Below are 22446 nucleotides of genomic sequence, written 5' to 3' on the forward strand. Positions count from 1 at the left end.
GCGCTGAGCTCTTTTGCCAAAGCTCGCCCCTCCCATCGCCTGGTGCAGAGTAATGTAAGGATTGCTCAATTTGTCTGTGAAGCGTGACTGTTACCACTGCCCAAAAAGAGAACTGAAGAGTCTTAATTCCTACAGGTACTGGGTTTCGTTTCTTAACGATAAAAGAAAACTGCTGAAACGTCCACCTTCTGCCTCTTCTATATGGATTGTTACAGTATACGGTGATTCTACCTGTATTCATACATTGGTATTTAGTATTTTACTCTCTCAGCATGTTTACAGTCCTTTCCTTTAGTTTCTCCACATCACTCCTTATACACCTAGAATACGAATTTTAAATTCAGATTTTTGTTATTGCTAACTTCTGATTTTAGGATAACCGTATAGCCCAGTTTGATTTGATGCACTTGTCCTTCTATAAATATAATTCCTGAAAATAATACATATTAAATTATATATAACAAAGTTGAGTATGTGATAGCGTGAATGGTGGCAATATGTTGCATTACTGTCTTTTCTGTCCCTTTTTTTTTAGTATTATAAAACTTAAAGTAACAGAACAGAAGGAAAAGCGTTTTCAGCCAATAACAACTGGAACCCCTCCAAAATCATGATGGAGACAGACACATTCCAGTATCCTGCAATAACTGTTTCCGGACTGTTTGGGTAGACAGTGACATTGCAGAAAAATTGAGTTTCTGCCATTGCAGTGTTTATGGGATTGCTTAAGAAAATGAAACAAATTACTTAGAAAACCTTTTATTTTGCTGATCCTAGAATTGGAGTTTTGGTTAGTTTGTACCCTTATAGTAAGGAGTTCCACTCAGATCACTTCAGTAAAATGCTCACCTGTAAGCTGCTTTCAATAAAAGTGTTAGCCAAATAAATGACAAATGCTACTTCACAGAGCAGATCGTTGAACAGTGTTTTATTCCTGCCTAGCTCAGACTCCTGCTAAAAGGATTGCTACTTTCTTCTTCGATGTGAGTCCTTTGGCCTCTAGAGTCACAGACAGAGATTAGAAACACACTCATGATAGTTAGCTGTGGTGTGGTTATCACTGCTGCATCACACCTTCAGACGCCTGGAATCTCAAACTGGAGAGTTTGCAGTGTTTTTTTTTCTCAAAGTACTTTGGTTTCCTACTGTTTGTCAGAGAGAGAGACATGCTGGCAGGCTGATTGCCTGTGCTGAACTGCCTCTTCCACCTCGAATAGGAGTGGGGCTCCATCTTTGTTAATCCGCATCTGGGGTAGCCCTGCAGCAATGTACAATGCTGACCCCAAATTAGCTGGGAGAAAGATTAACGATGCTAATTTTGTCCATATTAGCAGAATGCTAATAATGGACAAAATACATTGTGACAGTGGTCTGGACTGGGACGTCAAAACTCATTTCAGTTGTTGATTTTAGTTGTACTGTAGAATGCGTCTGCCTCTAATTCAGGTCATTCAGATAAAAAACTACTGTATCCTGTCATATAACAATGCACCAATGCAGATAAAAAAAACAGAATCATTAACTTGTGTATTTCACATACACATTTCTGATTATTAGTAGTTTTGCTCTGTTATATCTTTATTCCTTTTATTAAGTTGTATTGTTGTTAATGTATTTATTCTCCTCCACAGAAAATGGGAGTATAATACCTCTATTCTCTATGTTTTCCCTTTTTTAACAATTTGTTTCTGTCGTCACCAAATCTGGTCTTCTTGTACAATTTTCAACACTAAGTGAAAGTGAATCTGTACAAGCGCTCTGGAGCTTCTGTTTACACAAATGTTGGGGAGACAATGATCTTCAGTGTGTGTAACACCAATAATAACATGAACGGCATTTTTCAATTAGTGGTTTCCAGCTAGCACTTACATTACCATAACGTCTGAAGAAATATATAACTTGGGGGGGAAAATCCATTAGGGTAAAGTTGCAGTCTTGTCACATTTACAGGACTGATCTCATCCAAACCTATATATGTGCTAATCTTTCAGAATCAGAAGCACCAGAAGGACAGTGAAAATCAAATCATATGTACTGTGTACCTTGTTTTTGCAGGTGTGCTGTTTTTCTAGGAAATGCTTTCTAAGACATCACCAAGAAAAGATGTGCTGTACATTGCATTTTTGTCTGGGGGTGGTCAACGTGTGTATTCAGGAAGTATATTGAGTAAGCTTGTCCACTCCAAGTAACAGCATTTTATAACTAATGCACAAGATCAAACAAGATCTAGTGCAATACTGTCATAGGGAAGATAGTACAATATCTGAGTTGATTTAGCTACAGGAAAAGTGAACAAAGAGTATTAAAATCTCACATCATTATTTTTACCGCATGCCAGCTATTTAGCCAGAAAACACTCAGACTGTGTTATCAAATGTCATCCTGCTCACTTTAACTCAAGATTTTCTCTTATGCATAAGATTTTCATTAATTTCTAGACTGTTCAGTGATTGGGTTATAATGCAGAAACTGTATTTTTTAAACATAAACTTTCATTTGATTACAAACCTAGACTGAAATTTTGAATGCTTCATCTCTCTATTTGCTAAACCCTACTAGCATTACATGAGAAAAGAAAACAGAAATCCAGTTTTTCTAATCACTACGTTTCCTCTTGAGCAATGACAGTGCTTGCAGAGTTCACACCAACCTTCAATTCAGCAGTGTGAGTAACTGTCTGGTTTCTACTGTGACAAAGTGGCAGGTTTCAGGCAGGAGGGAGTTTTGAGTCTCTGCGGCCAAAACACACCCTTACAATGTAAATATAGTAAGATTGACCTGTCAGAGGCTGAAACAGTAAAAATTAACCCGCAGTAAAATGCAGTAAACTGTATAAAGGAATTCTATTTAAGTAAAAGAAACTCTCTGTTTTCGAATTTCTTGTGTGACCTCTGCCCATGCACACCTTCTCCCAAATGCTAACATGAAGAATTAATAAAAAAAACATTATAGGAATATGGGATATAAATCAAAGAATACCTCAAAATGAATGACAGGAAATTTAGGTTATACCTTTATATATACACTATAAGGGATATATAAGTTATGCTTAAAGTTAGTTACAGAATATAATGGTATCTTAAGAACATATACAGTACTTAATCAACTCAAATGTTGTATGGATGTCTGTAGACTGAGATTGCAGTCAGGAGCTAGTGTAAAGAGATGACTACACTCCACCTACTGGATGTGATATTATATTGCCCTGTAGAGTAACATATTATATTCTTTTAAGTTAAAAAGTTACTGTTTTAAACAAGAATCCCCAATAACAGTTTAAATTGCAAGCAACAATTATTATAGTACATTGGCTCTCAATACCGGACCTGACGTAGCCTTGTCTGCTGGCTAGTGTTCCAACTAGGTCCTTAATCACCCATGCCAATTGTTGCCCTAGTTAAACACCACTACAGTATTTCAAACAACTTATACACACAGACCTTTATGCAGTTTCTCCTCAACTTGCCAATTAAGAATTTGCTCACTTATTCCGGACTAAACAACTGTTAATAGATGAACCACTGGTGATGAACACACAGCTTCTATTTAATGACACTGTCAGACAGCTTCCACAGTCAAGTCAGTGTTTTTTATTTCTGCTTAAATCCAATTGGTTGCATTTCAGTTAACAAACCTGATTGATGGTTAATTAGCACAGGATTCAGACAATTACAAATCTAGATTTTTAAAAACTAAAAGCATAATGGGTTTTTAGTGGGTTATTAAGGGACGAATTGGAACACAATATGGAAGACATGGTTATACTCCAGCACTAGAATAAGAAACTACTGATATAGTAAAACAAAAAAGACACCCAAAGCTCCATTGACATTTAAAGACTTTATTGAGTAAAACCAAGCATCATCCCTGTCAGTGTTCTTAAAGCTTTGCACACAAACTGCCGCTTTGCAATTCTCAGTCACATGGTTGTCAGTTAAAAATCAGATAATCTGGGATGTCTGCACTGCATTTTTACACTTCACCTTGAGAGTGCTGCAGGCAAATTTGGCAAAGCAAGTTTTATACCCTCAACATTGTTCTCAGTCAAACCATATTCCTTTGAGTAACTGCCCCAGGAAAGCATGTCCTTTTCGTTAATGTTTCTTCGCTTGCATTTGAAAGCAGATGTGAGAACGTTTAGTGATGGGGATTGTTTATTTCATTTAAACAAGAGGCGGATATTAGTAAAATGTCTATGAAACCAAGCAAGTCAAACTATACTTAAAGCATGTTTAATACTATTACTGCTGTTACTGCAGTACTAATTGATTCCATACCATGGTCACAGTGAAAACGATTTTCGAAGACAACAGTTCCAACTGTTCACGGTGTATTAAAAATATGGACTTTCTTTTGAAACTTCATCCAAATTGTCACGACCACCAGCCAGCGGAGATCATCTCACAAAAGAACCAGTACCAGCAGCACACGCTCTACTGTGCGGCAAGCAGCACTATTAAAACCATCCTAATACCCGCTGCTCGGTATTGAGTCTACTCCTTGAGAGCTCTACGTGGCATTTATTCTGTATCTCGCATTCTTCTAGATTCTGGACTTCCCTTTTGCCTTTCGACTTTGGACCTCGCCTCTCGTTTCGGATTGTTTGCCTCTATTTGTACTTCCTGGATTTCGAACCACCTTTCTCCTTTAGACCACAGACTCGCCTTACTTATCGGATTGTTCGCCTGCTTCGTCACCTACCTACTCCTGCGTCTGCACAGGATCTGTATACCTTTTCACTGAGGATTCCTGACACAAATTCAGTTGCCAAACATGGAAAAAAGACAGGAAACCTTATTGTTCTTGATGTTTCAATAAAAGCAGAGATGTAGTGGTGGGCTAAAATAATCACCAGATAAGGTACAAGTAGCTCAGGTGACCCAGAAAGTTATACAGTCCCTCTTGTGTAATGAAGTATTTTAAATACAGGCCACAAATTTGAAAGGAAAGTAATTAATCATTTCTTCAAGTAAAAATGTTAAATTTTAAAACTAGCACATGGAATCTGTTAGCTCTACAAGTGTTTTAAACCACATATAAAATAAAAAAGTTAACCTGATTATATTTCCAGACTTATGGCAAGTCTATGTAGGTCATGAAAAAATCTGCATATTGCTTTTAAAACCATTACTGAATGTTTTAACAGATTTTTTTCAAGGGATTCCAAAGGAAGGGAATTTAATGTAATCTAACTGTTATGTTCCCTTCTTTAGTATCTCTTCCCTCAGCTACTTTTGCACAAAGCAGAAGCCTAGGGTCTCTGTCCTGATGCATTCTTCATCACTTATGACTCTCCTTTCACTTTGGAGCCTGTCAGCGAAGTGTACCCTCAAGTAAGCCATCGTTGAAGATGGCCAAAAAATAGTCCCAATTAAGAACCTAATTACCCTGATGTAAAGCAAAATAAAAAAAAATTAAATCCAGAAAGAATTTTATCACAGTCGGAAGGTCATGAACTTAATATGTGGCCTAAGATAAATTCCCTAAGAATAAGCATCCAACCAGTGTACTGGTTCAATACTCATCATTAATAACTACATTCACTGAATGGAAATGCTTCGGTTAGATAAAATACTGCCTTTGCTTTTGTGTTACATCTTGTTCTTTGTATGTTTAGAACAAGTTAAATAAAATTCCCAAAATAATCCTGAATGTAGTACACTACCATTCTTTTAAAACTGGTAACGCACTGGGCACCTCTTGTTAAAGACCTTTGTCATAAGTGCCTTTTTCAGTATTTAAATATAGGAAGCATTTTACCTTCTAAAAGACTTTGCTAAAAAGAACTATGCACTCAGATCCTGCTTTTCAAGTCAAAAACGTCATGCGGCAAAGACTATTGTAGTGCTTGTAGGGCAAAAGCGCCTTGATTTCTAGTTTTAATATTGGAAGCATTACAGATCACATTGTGTTATCTGTAAAATCAAAAGAACAAAATCAAAATATATTTTTTTTGTTCTGTAGATCATGGAAAGAATCTCTATGGCTTGATATGCCATGGCGAACTGAAAAATCTATAGGTGAAAACAATTATCCTGAATTATTTAAATATCTATTATCGTAAAGTGTTCAATTAAAAACCTAGAATCTAATTTTAACACTGAAGGGCACACATTTTTGTTCCCACCATATTTTAGTAATTTGTAGTAGTATTAGCTGCTAATGTTGCATTATTGAGAATACGTGACATCTACAACTTTCTATACACAGTCTGATAGTTAGTCCATTAGAGTAGCAAGCCTTCAGCAGGCTGGAAGGTCAGTATGTCTGTGGACTGAGAATGAAGAGACGGTCCTCCTCCTTTCGAATCCACTTCAGCAGCTTGTTAATAGCCATCACAGCTTGTGCTTTGGTCCCCAATGGACTGAAACAGAGGTAGAGCTCAAAGCCGCTGGTCACCTGCAATTAGATGAGATGTCTCAACTCAACTCAATTCAAGAACGTTTGGAAATTTGTGATCTGATGCAGGCATTATTAAAATTATTAACATTCTCTATTGACAGTCTTTTTAAAACATAAAAGAAGATATCAAGAAATAGACATGCTAGAAAAGGCCTGTCTTTTAGCATTAATAGATGTTAGCTTTTGGAAATGTTAACTGTGACCAAAATAAACATTCCCAAAATCAGGAAGAATTAAGCAGCCCGGAAAGTATATTTGTTTATATAAAGGCTAACTTTTCTTTAAAATTTGGACCTGCGAAAGGACAGTGAGAAAAGGAAGACAGACTCCACCCGTACACAGCACTGACTTTACTGGAGGTTCAGTTGGAGGAATGGGGCATCCCTCGCGGATATCAATGTAAGTCTACAGGCAGTACTGTTTCACCAGGAACCAAGGCACCCATTCCCAACTAATCATAACCCTGCCCTTAGCAGCTCTTTGTGTGCCGCTGGCTGAGAAATGTCAGTCACATCCAGCTAGTTTCATGACCCAAGCACAAACTCACAATGAACGGATTACAGGGTTCAACTTGCACTTGGAGTGAGTGCTTTTAATATCTAGGCTAAATGGTTAAAATTATGTCTTAAATCAAACAAATGACAGTATATCAGTATATTTAACAACCGGTATAATGAATTCTTGTGACTAATAATCAGCGAATGTATGACTGGGATTTCGAATCACGATAGTTTCCTTCTGACTTTTTCTCTGGACAGCTTATTTTTTCCAATTAATCTCCTCCTAAACAACCATTACGCCAACAACCTGACATGAAAAACAAAAATCTGATGGTGAACCCTGAGGTCCATTTATTTGTGCTTTGGACAAATAAACCCCCCCCCCAAAAAAAAACCAGAACATAACAGGAGAAGGTTAAGTTTTGATTTTTTGAATCATTCCGCCAGTCTAAGGGAATAATTTAACATAATAATTTTCATCTATTATGACAACAAGATCCATCCACTTTCTAACTGCTTTATCCAATATGGGGGTACAGTGGAGCTGAAGCCTATCCTGCAAGTAATGGGCATAAGGTACTGTAGGATACAGTATATCCCAGATGGGATTCAAGTCTTTCATAGGGCACACACCAGGGCCAGTTTTACCAGAAGATGGTTAACCTACCAGTATGTCTATGGACTGTGGAATTGAACCCAGGGCCCCAGTGCTGCTAGCAATGCTAACCACTGTGTCACCACACTGCCCTAAGAACATCATACAGTATATATCACAACAGCAAGGCATTCTCCCTCTGAAGGGTCTCACCCAGGCCAGCAGGTTCTCCCTCTCCCCACAGTGGTAGATGGAGCGCAGCGGGCGCGTGGTGTGATGCACTCGGCTGTGCAGGTACTGGTATAGACCCATCAGCCTCTCCTGCTCTTCCTCAGTTAGGTATGGTGCAGGGAGTTCGGGGCTGGCAAGCAACAATGTAAAAAAAAACAACAACAATCAATCCATACCTTTTTTTTCCTTCATTTTTGATTCATTCCCTCCATCCATGTGAGTCAGCTGATTATCCTTTTGATGTTTCTTACATTGCAAAGCTAAGTTTTACTGGGAATTTCTTAAGAATCTGGAAAAATGCACACTTACAGTCATAGTAAGAAATCAGTATGAGAAGAAAATGAGAGGAGTGAATTCCAAAGATATGGCTTACTCATTCTCTTATATTATTAACAGACTTCAGATACTCTCAGACTTGCTTCAGTTATAAATTGAATATTGCTATGAGGCCTATAAATTAGTTACAGGCTTAACACACCGAAGGGATACTGAGCTCTATATATACAAATTAACACCAGCCATTTGATTTTCTCATTAGTTTTAAGATCCTGTACCTGTGATTTAATTGCTTACTTGTGCTCAATTAGTGGTTAATAAATATAAAAAACATCTTGAAACCTGGAATGGGTTCATTCACCTCATTAATGACAAAGTGTGTAGTCCTCTTCTCATGAGAAGCTGCGCACAGCATTGTAACACCTATCCTCCAAACAACTCACCCTCCCAATATTCACAGTACATTAAAGTATAGTAATATACAGTATACTGAAGAAGTGCGTGATATGCTTTTTGGGTCACAAAAGAATAACAACAACAATAATAACAGGCCACAAATATAGTGCTAAGTAGTCATTCCAGAGTCAACTTGTATTAAAAGAAATATTTCAATGTTGTGATAATTTCATGCTCGTGTCATAGTGCGGCAATGTGCCATTGAACAAAAGAACGAGCAGATGTCTGAAAGGAGGGAGAATCCAGATGTCTATGTCGTAAAAGGACACGCCGACTGCAGGACTCCTCACCTGGTGTACAGCCCAGAGCTCTTTGACTTGTAGATGAAGTGCCTGAGTTCTGGAATGCCCACCTGGGAGACGGGATAGCTGGGGGACCGCATCGCCTCCTGCAGGGCCGGGTAGGCACTGCGACGGCGGAGTCGCTCAAGAAAGCGCTGCTTGCAGTCAGACAGGTTGAAGAAGTCCTCGCGGTCAGTGGAAACCAGGATGAGGCAGAGGTCAGAGGCTGGCTCCAGGTAGGAGATATGGGCGTGGAAGAACCCGGCAGTGTTGAACTTGGGCAGGCAGATAGGGGTCCAGCCCTCCCCCTCCCGGAAAGAGCTGGAGGAACCCACCAGGTTGAAGAGCAGGTGGAGGTCCATGTGGTGAAGATACTGGTCCTTCTTTCGGACCAGCGTCACTAACTGGTTCCCAGCGAGCAGAATGGAGAAGACCAGGCTTTTGGATTTGGCGGCCTGCAGGCTGGAGGAGATGACATCGCGGGTGGAACTGGGGAGGGGGAGGCAAGAGACGGCGCACAGCAGAAGTCCGGGATCCCGGTCCAGGAGCTTGAGAAGGTTGTCGGTGAGATGCTCGGAGCCAGCCAGCAGCCGCCGCAGGTCGTAGTTCTGCTTGCGCTGGAAGATATGGTTGAGCTGCGTGAGGGTGAGCAGGCTGACGATCTGGTAGTAGATGTAGAGCAGCTCTCTGGTCAGCTCCCTCTCTGACTGTCGAGTGTGCGCCACCCCCACCAGCACCAGGGGGCTCTTACGCAGGAAGACCACCTTGTAGCCGTCTGGAAATCACAAGCGCAGAAAATGACAACCTGGGATAAGGCGATATATCCTGGGTCCAATTGCTTCACATTCAAGTACATTACACATTCTCTAAAAAGAGGATGAAACCAAAATGACATTCAAAATGGAGTAATTAAATACAATATTAATTTGAGAAGTTTTTATTAAAAGATACAAATATGGTGTTACTGGATGCCAAGGGAGTAGAGATTTGTAAAATTAGGCTTTTTCTGGTTTATTAAGATGGAATGGCAACATGTATTTTAGATGTATCTAAATCTGCTAAAAACAAGCTGCATTAGAATAAAGAATGAAAAAGGGGCCCCACTTCCTTTTTTTACTTTGTACATTGGTTTTACGTAAATGTACAAAGTTCCAGAGGAAGAAAAAAAACATTCAACATTCTTTTGTGATGAATTCTTAGGTTGAGGATAATGTTAAGCTTAAGAGTCTCTGCTACATCTAAAATCCTTCACTCATATTTACCCAGAACTGAGGAATGTTCTTATAAAAATTCTCTGGATTTTAAAAATTCTCCCAGATGTTGAGAGAAAGTACAGATTACCCAGTAAGGATAGTACTAGTACTGTGCTATAAAAATAGCTTTTCCGTTTCAGCAATTTCCTTCTGTGTTCCACTTTCTGATACTGATCAGTTAAGTTTCATTTCTGAATCTGATTGAAATCATAGAGCCCATCATCAGTTAAGACATAAAAAGTATCCCGTACAATGAAGAACTTGAACTGAAGTTAAAATGAGCTACAATGAAGAAAAAAAACTCTAATCTTTGGAACGATACGTCTTTGTCTTAAAGATTCAACATTACAACATCCAAGAAACGCATTCAAAATTGTGCTTAGGAGCTCATGTCTTGGCTCCTGTTCCATCTCATGAGTCAATTTAAGCTTTGCTTTTAGCTGCCCAGCCCAAAAACTGGAGTTTAAAACAAACGTTTGGGAGGGATGACAGCAGCCAAGTTCAATTTGCCTCAGCTGTCCTAACCTGCAACCATGCCATACTGTATGTCATTTCTCAATTTATAAGTAAACTCCTTTACTCCTACAGATTCATCTTTCGCATTCCTCCTCCATCTCATCTTCACCTCCCTGGTCACTGCTTGCTCTACATTGGCCCTCCGCCATACTGGTTAAGCCAAATTTATTGTGACTAAACAAACACTCAATCACTTTTCAATACGTTACGTACAAGTGAACGGAAATGCTCTGAACTGAAAAGGGAACAAACGCAATTACACGACACCAGCAATCACCAAGCCCTCTCACCACCATGGATGGACCTGATGACGTTCTTCCCAGCTTCCACAAAGGACACTAGAGCCATCATCACCCCCATGGTGCTCGAGAGCGCCTCCTCCGTGCCGTAGCGGGAGTAGATGGGCTTTCCCGCCTCGCTCAGCACGAAGACGTGCTTCCGCCGCCCGCGCCACGCCTCGCTGGTCACGTCCTCCTCCTCTGCCCTCCCGCCAGCTGGGGCCTCCGGGGCCTGGTCCTCCTCGGGGCCCTCCGTCTCCACCCCCGGCTGCTCCCGGTCCCCCAGTGGGGTCCCGAGCCCGGAAGCGGGCCCCGAAGGGTCCATGCCCTCGCCTTCTTCGCCGTCGGCAGTAAGGTCCTCAAAAGAGCGCGTGTGAACAAACATGGCATCGTCTTGTCCTGCACCTGTGAAGAACAGAAAAGGGGGCTTTCAAGCTGTAACATCTGTTGCAAACAAGACACATTAAAACACTGATCAAATTTCAGGGATTTTATTAGTATTGATTACTGTTAGACTTCTTCCTGTCCTATATATGTGTAAACTATCATTTTTAAGGAGATTTCCATAGCTGGAATCATTGTTTTCAATAAACCTTAGCGAGGGAATTCTTTTCAAACCCTCTCCCCGATGATCCATTTTCTTGGAATACCACACTGGCCTTTTTGTTTTTATTCCAGCTGCTTCTTTAATAAACACATATAGATAAAGGCTACCGTGCTCAACAATAGAGGGGTCATGTCTGTTACTAGTCTCTGACTGAACAGAACTTTTTCATGGCGTAAAACGCCAATAGGCTACTATGATCTAATAGGAATCTCTGTACAGAATGAATCATCCTGTAATCTTTCTCTATGCTAATCATATCCTGTTCATAAAAATAATTTCTATAACAGGGCATGCTCCTTGCATCCAAGTTGCTATTAAGAGGCCTTTGAACATAGAGGAATAAGTATAAAAATGTTGTATGGATATGTGACAATTATGCTTTTTTAATTATTCAGTATAACAAGTAATGTGAAAATGATGTTCAATGAAAATATCAAGAATATGAGAAAAGATATGACACATGGGTGCTAACAAATGGCTCATCTAGAGCTCCGGTAGTCATCCTTAAATCGTACAGCTCCTCTCCCATAGATGTGGTTGTCATATTACATCTAGTATGACCCTGAGTACTTTACAGTACAAGAAACAAATCCCCATGCAATGCATTACCATCTTCAATGAAATACTTGAACAGAAGTGTAGTACGTAAAAACTGCAAAAGGGCTAGATTATAAATTTTACATCACTCCCAGAGCTTTTTCTCTTCTCTTTGGAAGAAAAAAAGGAATGGTAAAATGGCACAAAGATATATGACATCTTTGCAGACATTTAGTGTGGTTACGGTATTTATTTAGATGAATTGCCATGACTGCATTGTAGTTTAGTGAACACAGAACTGTTGTCAAGAAGGATTCTGTCATCTACATCTGCAATGTGTATTTTTCAGAATATAGTTTTTTTTTTAATTTATAACGGGTAACACTGCCAACTGTGATGGAGGAGGGAGGGGTTGCATTCCTGATGGATTAATCTCATTAGGATGATGCACATTGAGTATGACAGAGTATCTTGCTAGTGCAGGTTTTTGCTGACTTTTTCTGGATCTAGAACAGGTTCTAACACAAAACACTTGGCACACCAGTACAGCGTAAAATTCCCTGTGATCCTCTCCCATGGGATGTTCATAAAAGAGGATGAAAAATGAATGGACAGTCTTGTCCAGCTGCTACCTAACACAACAGTCCAGATGTAGGGCCAATCTGTTCTTATAAAAGCAAATACAGGAAAACGACCAGTAAAAGACATATGGATTGAATCTAACATCCAGGCTATCTATACAAAAATACTGTACATCCCAAATGTTATTTTTTTGTGCAATATCATTTACTGGTCCGTGTAATGACTCAGTTCTGTGTTTTTCTACAAAGATTACAAAGTCTTCTAAAAGGATGCTTCAAAGTAAAACTGGACTGAAAGAGATTGGCATCTACAGCAGTAACCATACTGATGATATCATAGATCTTAAAAAAAAAGCTTTTTAGAGAAAAGAAAAAGTTTCTTCTATGATACCATAAGTGGTTGGGCAATTTGTATGCCCAATTTTGAGCCCAAATTGAATGCTTTAGTCTAAGCACTACCACATCATTTCCACTTGTGCCCCCTGTTTCACTGTTAACTCTAAAGAAGTCCACAGCATTGACTTTGTCAATGCCTTTGAGGATTTTAAATATTTGTATCAGGAGATCTCATAATCTTCTCTGTTCATGGTTAAAATTATTTTTTTTTTCAACCAGTCAATGTAGGACATTCCTTTAGGTCCTAGAATGCATCTGGTTGCCCTTCTCTGGACACACTCCAAAGTAGCATTATCTTTTCTATAACATAATAACCCACATTAAACTATAACTATAACTATATAACTTTCTAAATGCACGGTTCCTAAACATTTTTTAAACCTACATTTTGTGACAATCAGTCCATGACATGAAGTGTAGTTCATTACATCTCACGTCTCAAATGTACGCCGTTTATAGGTCTCAAATAAAAAGATCAAATGCCCAAATGTGAAAGTGACAATTTCAATACACAGAAGGCATGAATGAATAAATGCCATAATTTCAGTTCACTGATTGAAAATAGCAGATTATTGTAACTAGATTAATTAAGAGGAGGTGGAGAATAAGAAATATCTACCTGGCTCTGTTCCCTCTACAAGTCCAGGAGTGGGACTGTCTGACCTCTCGGTGCGGAGTTTGCCCACTGGAGCCAAGCTCCCATTCTGCGTCTCCCAGGCCACCTTCTTATTGTGGACATCGGCCGCCATGCCTGTAGTGAACTGCTTTCAGTCTCCAGAAACAAATGCCTACAAAGCAAGAAGCCACTTGTTCAGTAAACGGTGCCGTTAACCAGCCCTTCCTATCCTGCTTTCCTGGGGAATTGACAGAAAGACAACTGCCAGTTGCCACTTGAAGATTATTCAAAGGTCACTCATCACCGCTGTTTCCAATAAGCCCTTAAACTTTAACACAAAGTGTAACTTTTTATGGGAATTTAGGCATATGAAACACAGGCTTAATGTGAATTGTATATTCCTGGTAGATTTTCTGCAAATACACATATAGTGTATGCATATAGTCTAAAATTATATTTAATACAACTCCAGCCTACAATATTTCATTACACAGAGTTAACACAGTGAGGGTGAACTTCATTGTACATTGTCTTTTTCGTCACTTACACATTTAACTTTATAACATTTTTTACTGTGACTCTTTGTGCTACTAATAGTTGTTATCATAACAATAAGAAACAACAATGATAATTTACTCAATTTCTGTCTACACGATACCTCAGCAATCCCCCAGTTTCACTTTTCATTATGTTAGTTCACAGAGGTGACATTGTAACGACAACAACGAACTTGGATCTACTCCCCTGATAAAAATGAAACTTTGTAAATAGCGGCCTTTGGCATTATAAACTACTCAGTTTGGATACGAATCAGCACTCTGAATAAAAAAAGGTGTAGCTACCCTTTGTTTTCTTTACCAAAGACTAATCTCTTTGGAATGGGTTGCTGAATTGTGTCAAATAAAATCTTTTCGCTGTACTCCAGAAATGTTTCACAAACCTTGCACTGATCCAAGTGAAAGTACATCTTTTATTCGCCTTCCCTTACCACGGCTGTAAAAAACGAACACTACGAATCTGAATCTGTCATAGGAGTCACTAGCTCCAATACGGAAGTACCCTGGACTATGGGAAATGAAGTTTTCAAGTGTGGGGTACTTGTAATTTATTATTTTCGAAAACGAACCTAAATATAGTAGTTTTTAACTCACGTCGCAGTCTGTATGACAACAATTATGCATTGTAGTATTCATCCAATTTTTTCGTTTATAGGTTCTGCATACTCCACAATCTATCCACAATCAATAGCGCACATCACACAAGAAAGAGTCAGAAATATACATTTCTGACACCCGAGTTTCTCGTTTACATCGAAAAAAAAATTTCAAAAGAAAAATCTAGGTCTATGAAATATAGTGACAAAAGCATGGTGAGAATTAGTGGAAACTGGAAATTTTCTAACTACATCTCCCATCAGGCTTCAGACATTACAAATTTCCGGTTGGTCGTTCTGTTTCCGCTATACTCCATGTTGTTTAACTTCTAAGAGGCGGTGTGGTGCAAGAAGAAATATACTGTATTTAAAAAGGTTCGTGGATTATTTTCAATGTTCTGTTTTCCCATATGTAAAAGTGCGTGTAATCGAAGGTTTTCCAGGGGAAAAGGAGAGTCATTGTGTTATAATTGCATATTTCGGGAGGGTCGTGGTCTATTGTGATGGAGAAAGAGATCGAAATCTAAAGATACCATCCGCAGACCTGCTCTTTAACCTAGTTACGATAATGTAGTTCCTGTGCTTTACTGGTAATCTGTACAATGTAAAATACGATGGCGCAAGCTGCACTACAGTATTAAACCAAGTCCAGCAGATGTAGCTACACCTATTTCGCACGCCCTGGACGCTTTATAGGGCCTGCGTGCTACAGTTCCTACTGGTCTCGGAGCCTAGTGCGGTTTGAGACCGAGAGAAAGTGCTGCAGTGATCAGTTAATATCTAGCTGTATGCTGTCATTAAATACTTGGTACAGGAGCGATCTTAATAAGTTCATCTGGGAAATCTCCTTTGGGTCAGTATCAAAACACAATGACAACAGACGGCTTGATTTTGTGTCTCGTTTTCAGCACGGCACCGGTATGTGGTTCGCCTCCGAAAAAATCGAAGTATGCCTGTCCAACCAAAAATCGTGGATGCCGTGATTTAGTTGTTTAAGTATTTTTTTTTAAAAGAATTGTAATGAACAAGCTTTTCTTCGCCACCTGGCTTTAATAAAGATGCTTCTATTAAGATTGTAAGGTAGCGGTATTGTCTGCATGCGTACACCAGTCATGAGGTTCAGTGTTAAAATTAGCTGTAGACCTTTGGTTCCCATATGTGCCAACTAATTAAGGAACAGAATCTAGCCTGGCGCACGAGTGGTGCGTTTGGATTTTGCGGCGGACCAAAACGTAATTGCTGGCTGAGTTCTCTAGTTGGGGCCTATCTGTTAGTTTGTTAATGTTAATGTTGTTTTATTAGCCCTATACAATTTCTTGCATTAGGAATTTGTCTTTTCGCATACCCCAGCTTGCTCTCCATGAGACACAGACAGAGAGAAGCTCGAGGTCAGAGCACAGGGTCAGCCATTGTACAGCGCCCCTGGAGCAGTTGGGGTTAAGGGCCTTGCTCGGGGGCCCAACGGAGTAGGATTCCTCTGCCGGCTGCGGGATTTGAACCGGCAATCTTCCAGTCACAGGCGTAGATCCTTAGCCACAGAGCCACCGCTCTGCCCTGACCAGTTGGAGTTCTGCAGAAGGAAAAGGTGCTCATAGCAGGAGGGTTTGACCTAGTGCCATTGCCACCTGTGTTTGTCCATCACCACTTGACCAGCTAGTCCTTGAAAATGAGAATTAGCTCTCAACTGACTTATCTGTCAAGACCTATGCTCTGTTGGAAAATCAGTTGCAACATTAATGATTAATGATTAATAACGGAATATATTCCCCCCATAAGTGAGGGAGAAAGCATTAAATCAGAACCAGTATATGTATCTTTTTTTCAGTATTGCTACTGATCATTAAATACCATCAATGCTATTCCAGCTGTTTTCTTCTGTTTGTGTTTCAGAAGCGTAGGCCTCCATTGGAACAGCGTGTCTCACTGTTTTCGTAGATACTGTTGACTTGGCTTGGAAAAGAAAATGTGGGATGGCCCCCGGCCTGGCCCGCGTGGGCCTCCATTTCGGTAAGTCGTACTGAAGGAGTGTCAGGTCAGCCGTTCATCGATTTACGAGACTGCTCAGAGCGCATGCCGAGAAATTGAAACATCTCACATTTATGTTGCAGGGTGATATGGCTGCTGGCATATCACCCTGGAACTCCTGCTGAAGCTCAGCAGGTGTGAGTCTGGTCAGTACCTGGATGGGAGACGTCCTGGGGAAGAACTAAGGTTGCTGCCGGAAGAGGTGTTAGTGGGGCCAGTAGGGGGCGCTCACCCTGCGGTCTGTGTGGGTCCTAATGCCCCAGTATAGTGACGGGGCCACTACACTGTAAAAAGGCGCCGTCCTTCGGATGAGACATAAAACTGAGGTCCTGACTTTCTGTGTTCATTAAAAATCCCAGGGTGTTTCTCGAAAAAGAGTAAGAGTGTTACCCCGACGTCCTGGCCAAATTTCCCTTTGACCTTTACCAGTCATGGCCTCCTAATAATCCTCCATCTCCGATTTGGCTTCATCACTGTTTTCCTCCCCACTGATAGCTGATGTGTGGTGAGCGTACTGGCGTACTATGGCGTATATACCACTACTATCCAGGTGGGTGCTACAGATTGGTAGTGGTGGAGGGGAGTCCCCATTACCTGTAAAGTGCTTTGAGTGGAGTTTTCAGAAAAGCGCTACATAAGTGTAAGCAAGTAATTATTATTATTATTATTTTTGCAATGTTAATGTGTTATGAAGTGTGCTGTAATCTCCTCAATGCATCTGTTTCACAGTGTGCCCCCTTAGTAGTTTATAATCAAATATTCAGTTTTAATTCTTCAGTTGTCCCAGCCTCTGTGTATATTTTGTTTCATTATGTTATTTTATTTTTCTGTTGTTGTCGCAGTGGGGACTCCCATGGAGAGAGGTTTGATGCCCCAAAACGGCCTTTTCCAGATTTTGGAGGAAGTGGTAAAATGCCATACAGACCGATGGACAGGCCTCCTGCAGACATAAGGTTCCGACATGAACATCCAGGAGACGCGATGGGGCGAGATTTTAAACCTATGGACTTAAGAGGAAGAGATCCCCGTATGGACTTCCCTAGACGAGATAAGCCTGAATTTGGAATGAGAAGAAGACCAGAAATGGGAAACAGGTTCAGGGGACCTCCAGATTTTAGGGGACCTCCAATGCATCATTTAGATAATAGCAGAAGAGATGGAGAACCTATGCATATGGGCGAGTTTGATGAGCCAAATGTGGATTTAAGAGAGAGGCATGGAATGGGCAGACCCGAATTCAGTACACCTCCTGTGGATTCCAGGAGAAGACTTCCTTTGGAAATCTTGGGTAGAGAAGGTCATGGACTAAATATGAGGGGAAATGATAAGGGTGGTGGGGATTTATGGAATAGAAACAGGCCTTGGGGGGACATGGATGGTGCAGATGGGTCAAATAAGGATTTGCCACCAAAAAACAGAGAATTTCCTGACTTTAAGAGGCAAGGTATACCTCCTGTAAACTTAAGGGGAGGGAGGTTTGATACTGACATGGACCTCAGAGACAGGCGTAGACCTCCTTCAGAATATATGGAGAGGGAAAGATCTCCTGTTGGTTTCAGGAACAATGATGGTGTCCCATTTGATGCACGGGGAAGAGATGAGTTGCCCCCAGATTTTGGAGAATGGAATGGACCAAAGTTTAGAGGTGGGGATGGAAATTACAGAGAACAAAGAGAACCACCTATGGGTTTCAGAAATAGGGATGAGCCTATTCACTCTCAAGATAACAGGGAAAGGGGGCCTTTTCCTATGGAGCCCCATATGAAGGGGGGTCCTCCTTTTCCAAAGGGCAGGGATAGATTTCCTCAAACCAGAGGTCCAGAGAGAACTCCTAGAGGGACTCATGACTTCCAAGGCCGAGAGGGAGGTCCCATGGATTTCCCAGGGGCTAAGGAAGGCCCCTATACTTTTCCTCCTCCAGAAAGAGAGACTTTGGGTTCACAACCATGGAAGAGCAGTGTCCCTTTGGACAACTTTATAGGCAGAGATTTGCCACCGTTTGAGCACAGAGGTTTACTAGAGACTCCATTAATGCACACAGACCCACCGCCAATTAACTCTACCTTGGGAGAGGAGCCAAAAGGTGGACCAAGAGATCAGGAGAAGAATGGGTCATTCAGAGAGAAACCTCCTTATTTTGTGGGTGCCGATTCTCTTGATTCTCTCCCAGTTATGGACAGTTTGTCTCAGGACCACCACAGCATTGAGAATCGTTCTACATTCCCAGAACCTAAGGAAGCAGCAGCAGGTCCAGAAAGAGAAGAAACAGTAGCAGAGACTGAGAAATTCATGGACAAAAGGAGTAATGAATACAAGGATCAAGACTACAGAGACATTGATTACCGGCTCGCATCCAGTCATACCTTTGATTATGAGCATGGGGAACCTCAAGGGCTGGAGAAAACTTCAAAACCAACCAAACCTGTCCCACCTCCCAGATCAAGTGACTTCAGTCTTCAGGTGAGACCACAGGAATTTCTAAGTTTATCAGGGCTGTGATTGACGTAATGTAATGCTTCATGTTTTCATTGCTAACATCTCAATAAATAGACCATTTTAAACCCAGTTTTAAAAGTTATTACTAGAGATTAACACATATAATTGTATACATAGATAAAAAAAGAGGCACTCCTTTTGTGTTTTTAAGATACTCAGATTAGTATGTTGTATTGAACTGTTAAAACTAGCCATCTGTTTTGTTTATGTTCAGTGTCTTTTTTTTTAATTTAAGGATCAAGATTACAGAAGTGCGTCCTTTAAGGAAAAGGTCTCTCAAACCATTTCCATCACAGGGATTCCTAAAACTGCTACAATGGAACAGGTACATACTTTAATGCATGTTATTATGTGCCAATGGAGATACAGGGATACATCATGTTGTACAAAAAAAGTACAGATTTATGTTATTTAAATTGATTTGTATAGCAATATTGCAACTCAAATGATTTGTGTGGAAAACAGGAATTATATTGAAGTTTCTAAATGTGTTTATTGGAGTTATGGATATCATGAGCCTCATATATGACTACAATCTGACCGAACAAAAAATGTAATGGCAGTTGTTTTACATTGTTTGAATTGGTTTACATACCTTGATGTTTTCTGTTTTTAAAGCAGCAGTTCTCCCGATTATTGTTAGGTTTGGTTTGCAAAACTATTAAAGAGGACCTTTTGCTTCTTATAATGAATATGTTTTATATTTCTTATCCCCTGCTTTTCATCTTCATATTTTGGGTAAGATGGCAGGATATTGAGTCGCCATTTTTTCTGTTGTTGCTTTTGTACTATTTGATTGTTATTTGACCTTTTATTTTATGTAATTACAGAAATCGGTAGAACTTTGTGCTTTTTAGGCTATTCCGTTGGCTAAGGAGAAATCTGCAAAACGTAGGATGCAGCACATCGATCAAATTGTGTACTCCAGTTACGGGAGGTTCTGACGCAGCACTCTTTCGGTGTGCACTGTCTTCACAGTGCTTAATTCTTTAAGCATTTCAGTGCAGAAAAAAATAGTCTTGCCAAATATTAACCAACCACACAAATGTGCCTTGAACTTGCATAACATTCAATCTTAAATTAGGGTGTAGTACTCTTTGTGGACCTAAATGTTATTTCAGTTGTCAAAGTCTTTAAATTATTGTAGGCGTTCAATACCGTTTCCCACAATATTTAGAAAATAATTAAAACGCTTTGTACTGACTGCATAGTCTATTTTTGTTTAGTGATCATCATCTGATTATAAATATGAATCAGAAGTCTTTTATGTTTGAGGCTTCTGTTTGTAATTAGTAGCTTACATTTTAGTACAAAATATATAAAGACTGTGACTTTATTTCCTAGGTTTCTCAGTGTGGTTCTTCATTGTTTTCCAACTTTTTGATCAATGAGGAAGCGTCTTTTCTAAAAATAAAACATAACTGAGCATCGCCTAAGCCGAACCCTTCACGCTTTTGAATGAAAGTTTCTTGTTCTTGAAACGCTTCAGGGATTTAAAAAATTTTCATTAACACATTGATTCATTTGATATTTGCAACCTGCCGAATATTTCATGCTTGTTGCCTTATTAAACTCGTACAGGCAAACTTTGAGTTAAAGTAAATTAGACATAATTATGTCAACATAATGTTCTCATATTTAAAGAGCTCATTGGAGGAGTTTTATTCAGATTGTTTCATAAACCCTTTATGATCTGTTTGGTTTGAGTTCGGGTGGTAATCTGAAAAATCTCTCCAATGGTTCTGAACAATCTTTTGGGTGGTTTTGTGAAGTCATTGTTACATATTCTGCAGCAGCTGCAATTTTTAACCTCTGAAAGTGTCGTGACTACAATTTTGGGAGACATATTCCCGTGTAACTTTCTCAATACCTTTTCATTTTTTGTTTTGTAGATCCTTTCTGCGTTTGCTGTTCGAGATGGAGTTCCGATACCTGGCATGAAAATAAAGGCTGTTGTACCAGGTGAGAGAGCAGAACTACAGAGAAATAGTGATTAGAACAAGGCTTGAAGGCCATTTCGCTGCACAACATTCATCTTAGTTGTCTTTTGAAAATCTTTAAAGTTTGTTCTTCGAAGTCTTGTCGGTTCTAATGATGTTTGGTCATTGCCCTTTTCTCTATTAAATATAATTAACAAGAAAACCAGTCTTAAAGTACATGTGACGTATCACAGTACTCTGATGTTAAGATTTAAACCCCTTTTCTTCATGCAAACAAATGCATAGGTAATTCAGTTAAGCGAACTCTTTATGATAAACATTATCAAGTTTCTATGGGTAATGTAACTAGTATCGTACTTATCTTCATTTAGTCCACAAATATGTTTGAGTTTTGAACTCAAGAGTTCTTTTGATGAGTCCTCAACTATTTCTCAAAATAGGAAGTATTCAGGGATCTTATGAGGAAACGCATAAAATATCAACTCTCCAGGCTGGAGCAGGAGAGTTAACTTTTGTCATCTGTGGCTTCCAGTGTCAGTCTATGACAGTATTCATCTATGATTGACTGTGACAGAATGTTTCACTTTTCTCTAATAAGAAATCGTGATTAATGAGCATCTGTGTGCTCATTCGTAAGAATGTGTGTGGAATTTTTGTTTTGCTTGTGCAGTGTTTGAGTACTCCCTATAGCATCTACTAGTGAGGTGCGGGTCACCTTTTTTCTGACCCCCACCCGCCCGTGGTTGTGAGAAACGAACCCGCACCAGCCCGACCAGGTTTAAAATGATAAAAGTACTGACCCGAACCCACTCCATACGAAATTACACCAAACAATAAGTGATGCGCGGGTCAGCTTTTTTTTTCCCCTTATCTGCCCACCGTTGTGAGAAACAAACCCGTACTCGCCTAACCCGATCGAAAGTCTTTTGTGAACCTGAGTCGGTGAGTCAACCCGCGCAGCACTAGCATCTACTGTTGAAGGCAACATCATTACTCATAGAAATATGCTGAACACCCCAAATCCAACTATTCAGCAAGAATCAAAGTTTTCACTTTGCCCTAGTGCGCAATATACTTTCTACCTTCTACAAATAATTCTCTTTCTACTGCTGTTTTTAATTCCTTTTTACACTTTCAACAGATTTCTTTCATGCCATCTGCAAACTTAAACATTTCGTGCACTGCTACTATAAACGAGGAACTTTTGCTGCAGATAGACTTGCACTTCAGATCAACGGACTCTGCCCTCATAATTTTACTGGGTATAATTATGGAGAAGTAACTGAAAAATATTAAAAGAAAAGTTT

The 22446-nt window shown here is 39.8% G+C and overlaps 2 protein-coding genes across 4 annotated transcripts in view; one reads left to right on the forward strand and one right to left on the reverse strand.

Moving 5' to 3' along the window:
• Positions 1–3825: 3825 nt before the first annotated feature.
• mon1a (MON1 secretory trafficking family member A) lies at positions 3826–14565 on the reverse strand. Of its 2 annotated transcripts, none has more exons than XM_088917373.1 (6): positions 14466–14565; positions 13529–13697; positions 10801–11193; positions 8751–9516; positions 7711–7858; positions 3826–6399 (listed from the first exon to the last, which is right to left on the reverse strand). In XM_088917373.1, the coding sequence occupies exons 2-6, from the start codon at positions 13656–13658 to the stop codon at positions 6259–6261; spliced, it is 1578 nt and encodes a 525-aa protein (XP_088773499.1). In that variant the 5' UTR covers positions 13659–13697; positions 14466–14565; the 3' UTR covers positions 3826–6258. The 2 variants fall into 2 exon arrangements, with proteins under 2 accessions (XP_088773499.1, XP_088773500.1); XM_088917374.1 differs by lacking the exon at positions 14466–14565 and adding an exon at positions 14368–14396.
• Positions 14566–14977: 412 nt separating this feature from the next.
• The window catches only part of rbm6 (RNA binding motif protein 6), a 28728-nt gene continuing 21259 nt past the window's right edge, over positions 14978–22446 (forward strand). For both annotated transcript variants that reach the window (XM_088916802.1, XM_088916803.1), the window contains exons 1-5: positions 14978–15053; positions 16569–16685; positions 17546–19163; positions 19435–19524; positions 21092–21161. In XM_088916802.1, coding sequence (XP_088772928.1) covers positions 16642–16685; positions 17546–19163; positions 19435–19524; positions 21092–21161 — 1822 coding nt within the window. In that variant the 5' untranslated portion in view covers positions 14978–15053; positions 16569–16641. The remainder of the gene's footprint in view (positions 15054–16568; positions 16686–17545; positions 19164–19434; positions 19525–21091; positions 21162–22446) is intronic.

Source organism: Atractosteus spatula, chromosome 5 (genome assembly GCF_055471065.1).
Source record: "Atractosteus spatula isolate fAtrSpa1 chromosome 5, fAtrSpa1.hap1, whole genome shotgun sequence".
NCBI classification, from domain to species: domain Eukaryota; kingdom Metazoa; phylum Chordata; class Actinopteri; order Semionotiformes; family Lepisosteidae; genus Atractosteus; species Atractosteus spatula.

Excerpts from the sequence above, each read along its gene's own strand:
- mon1a (XM_088917373.1), bottom strand. The coding sequence starts at position 13,658 with ATGGCGGCCGATGTCCACAATAAGAAGGTGGCCTGGGAGACGCAGAAT. Across the intron at positions 11,194-13,528 it reads TGTAGAGGGAACAGAGCCAG|GTGCAGGACAAGACGATGCC; the intron begins GTAGATATTTCT and ends TGTTCTTCACAG. Across the intron at positions 6,400-7,710 it reads GGGAGAACCTGCTGGCCTGG|GTGACCAGCGGCTTTGAGCT; the intron begins GTGAGACCCTTC and ends ATCTAATTGCAG.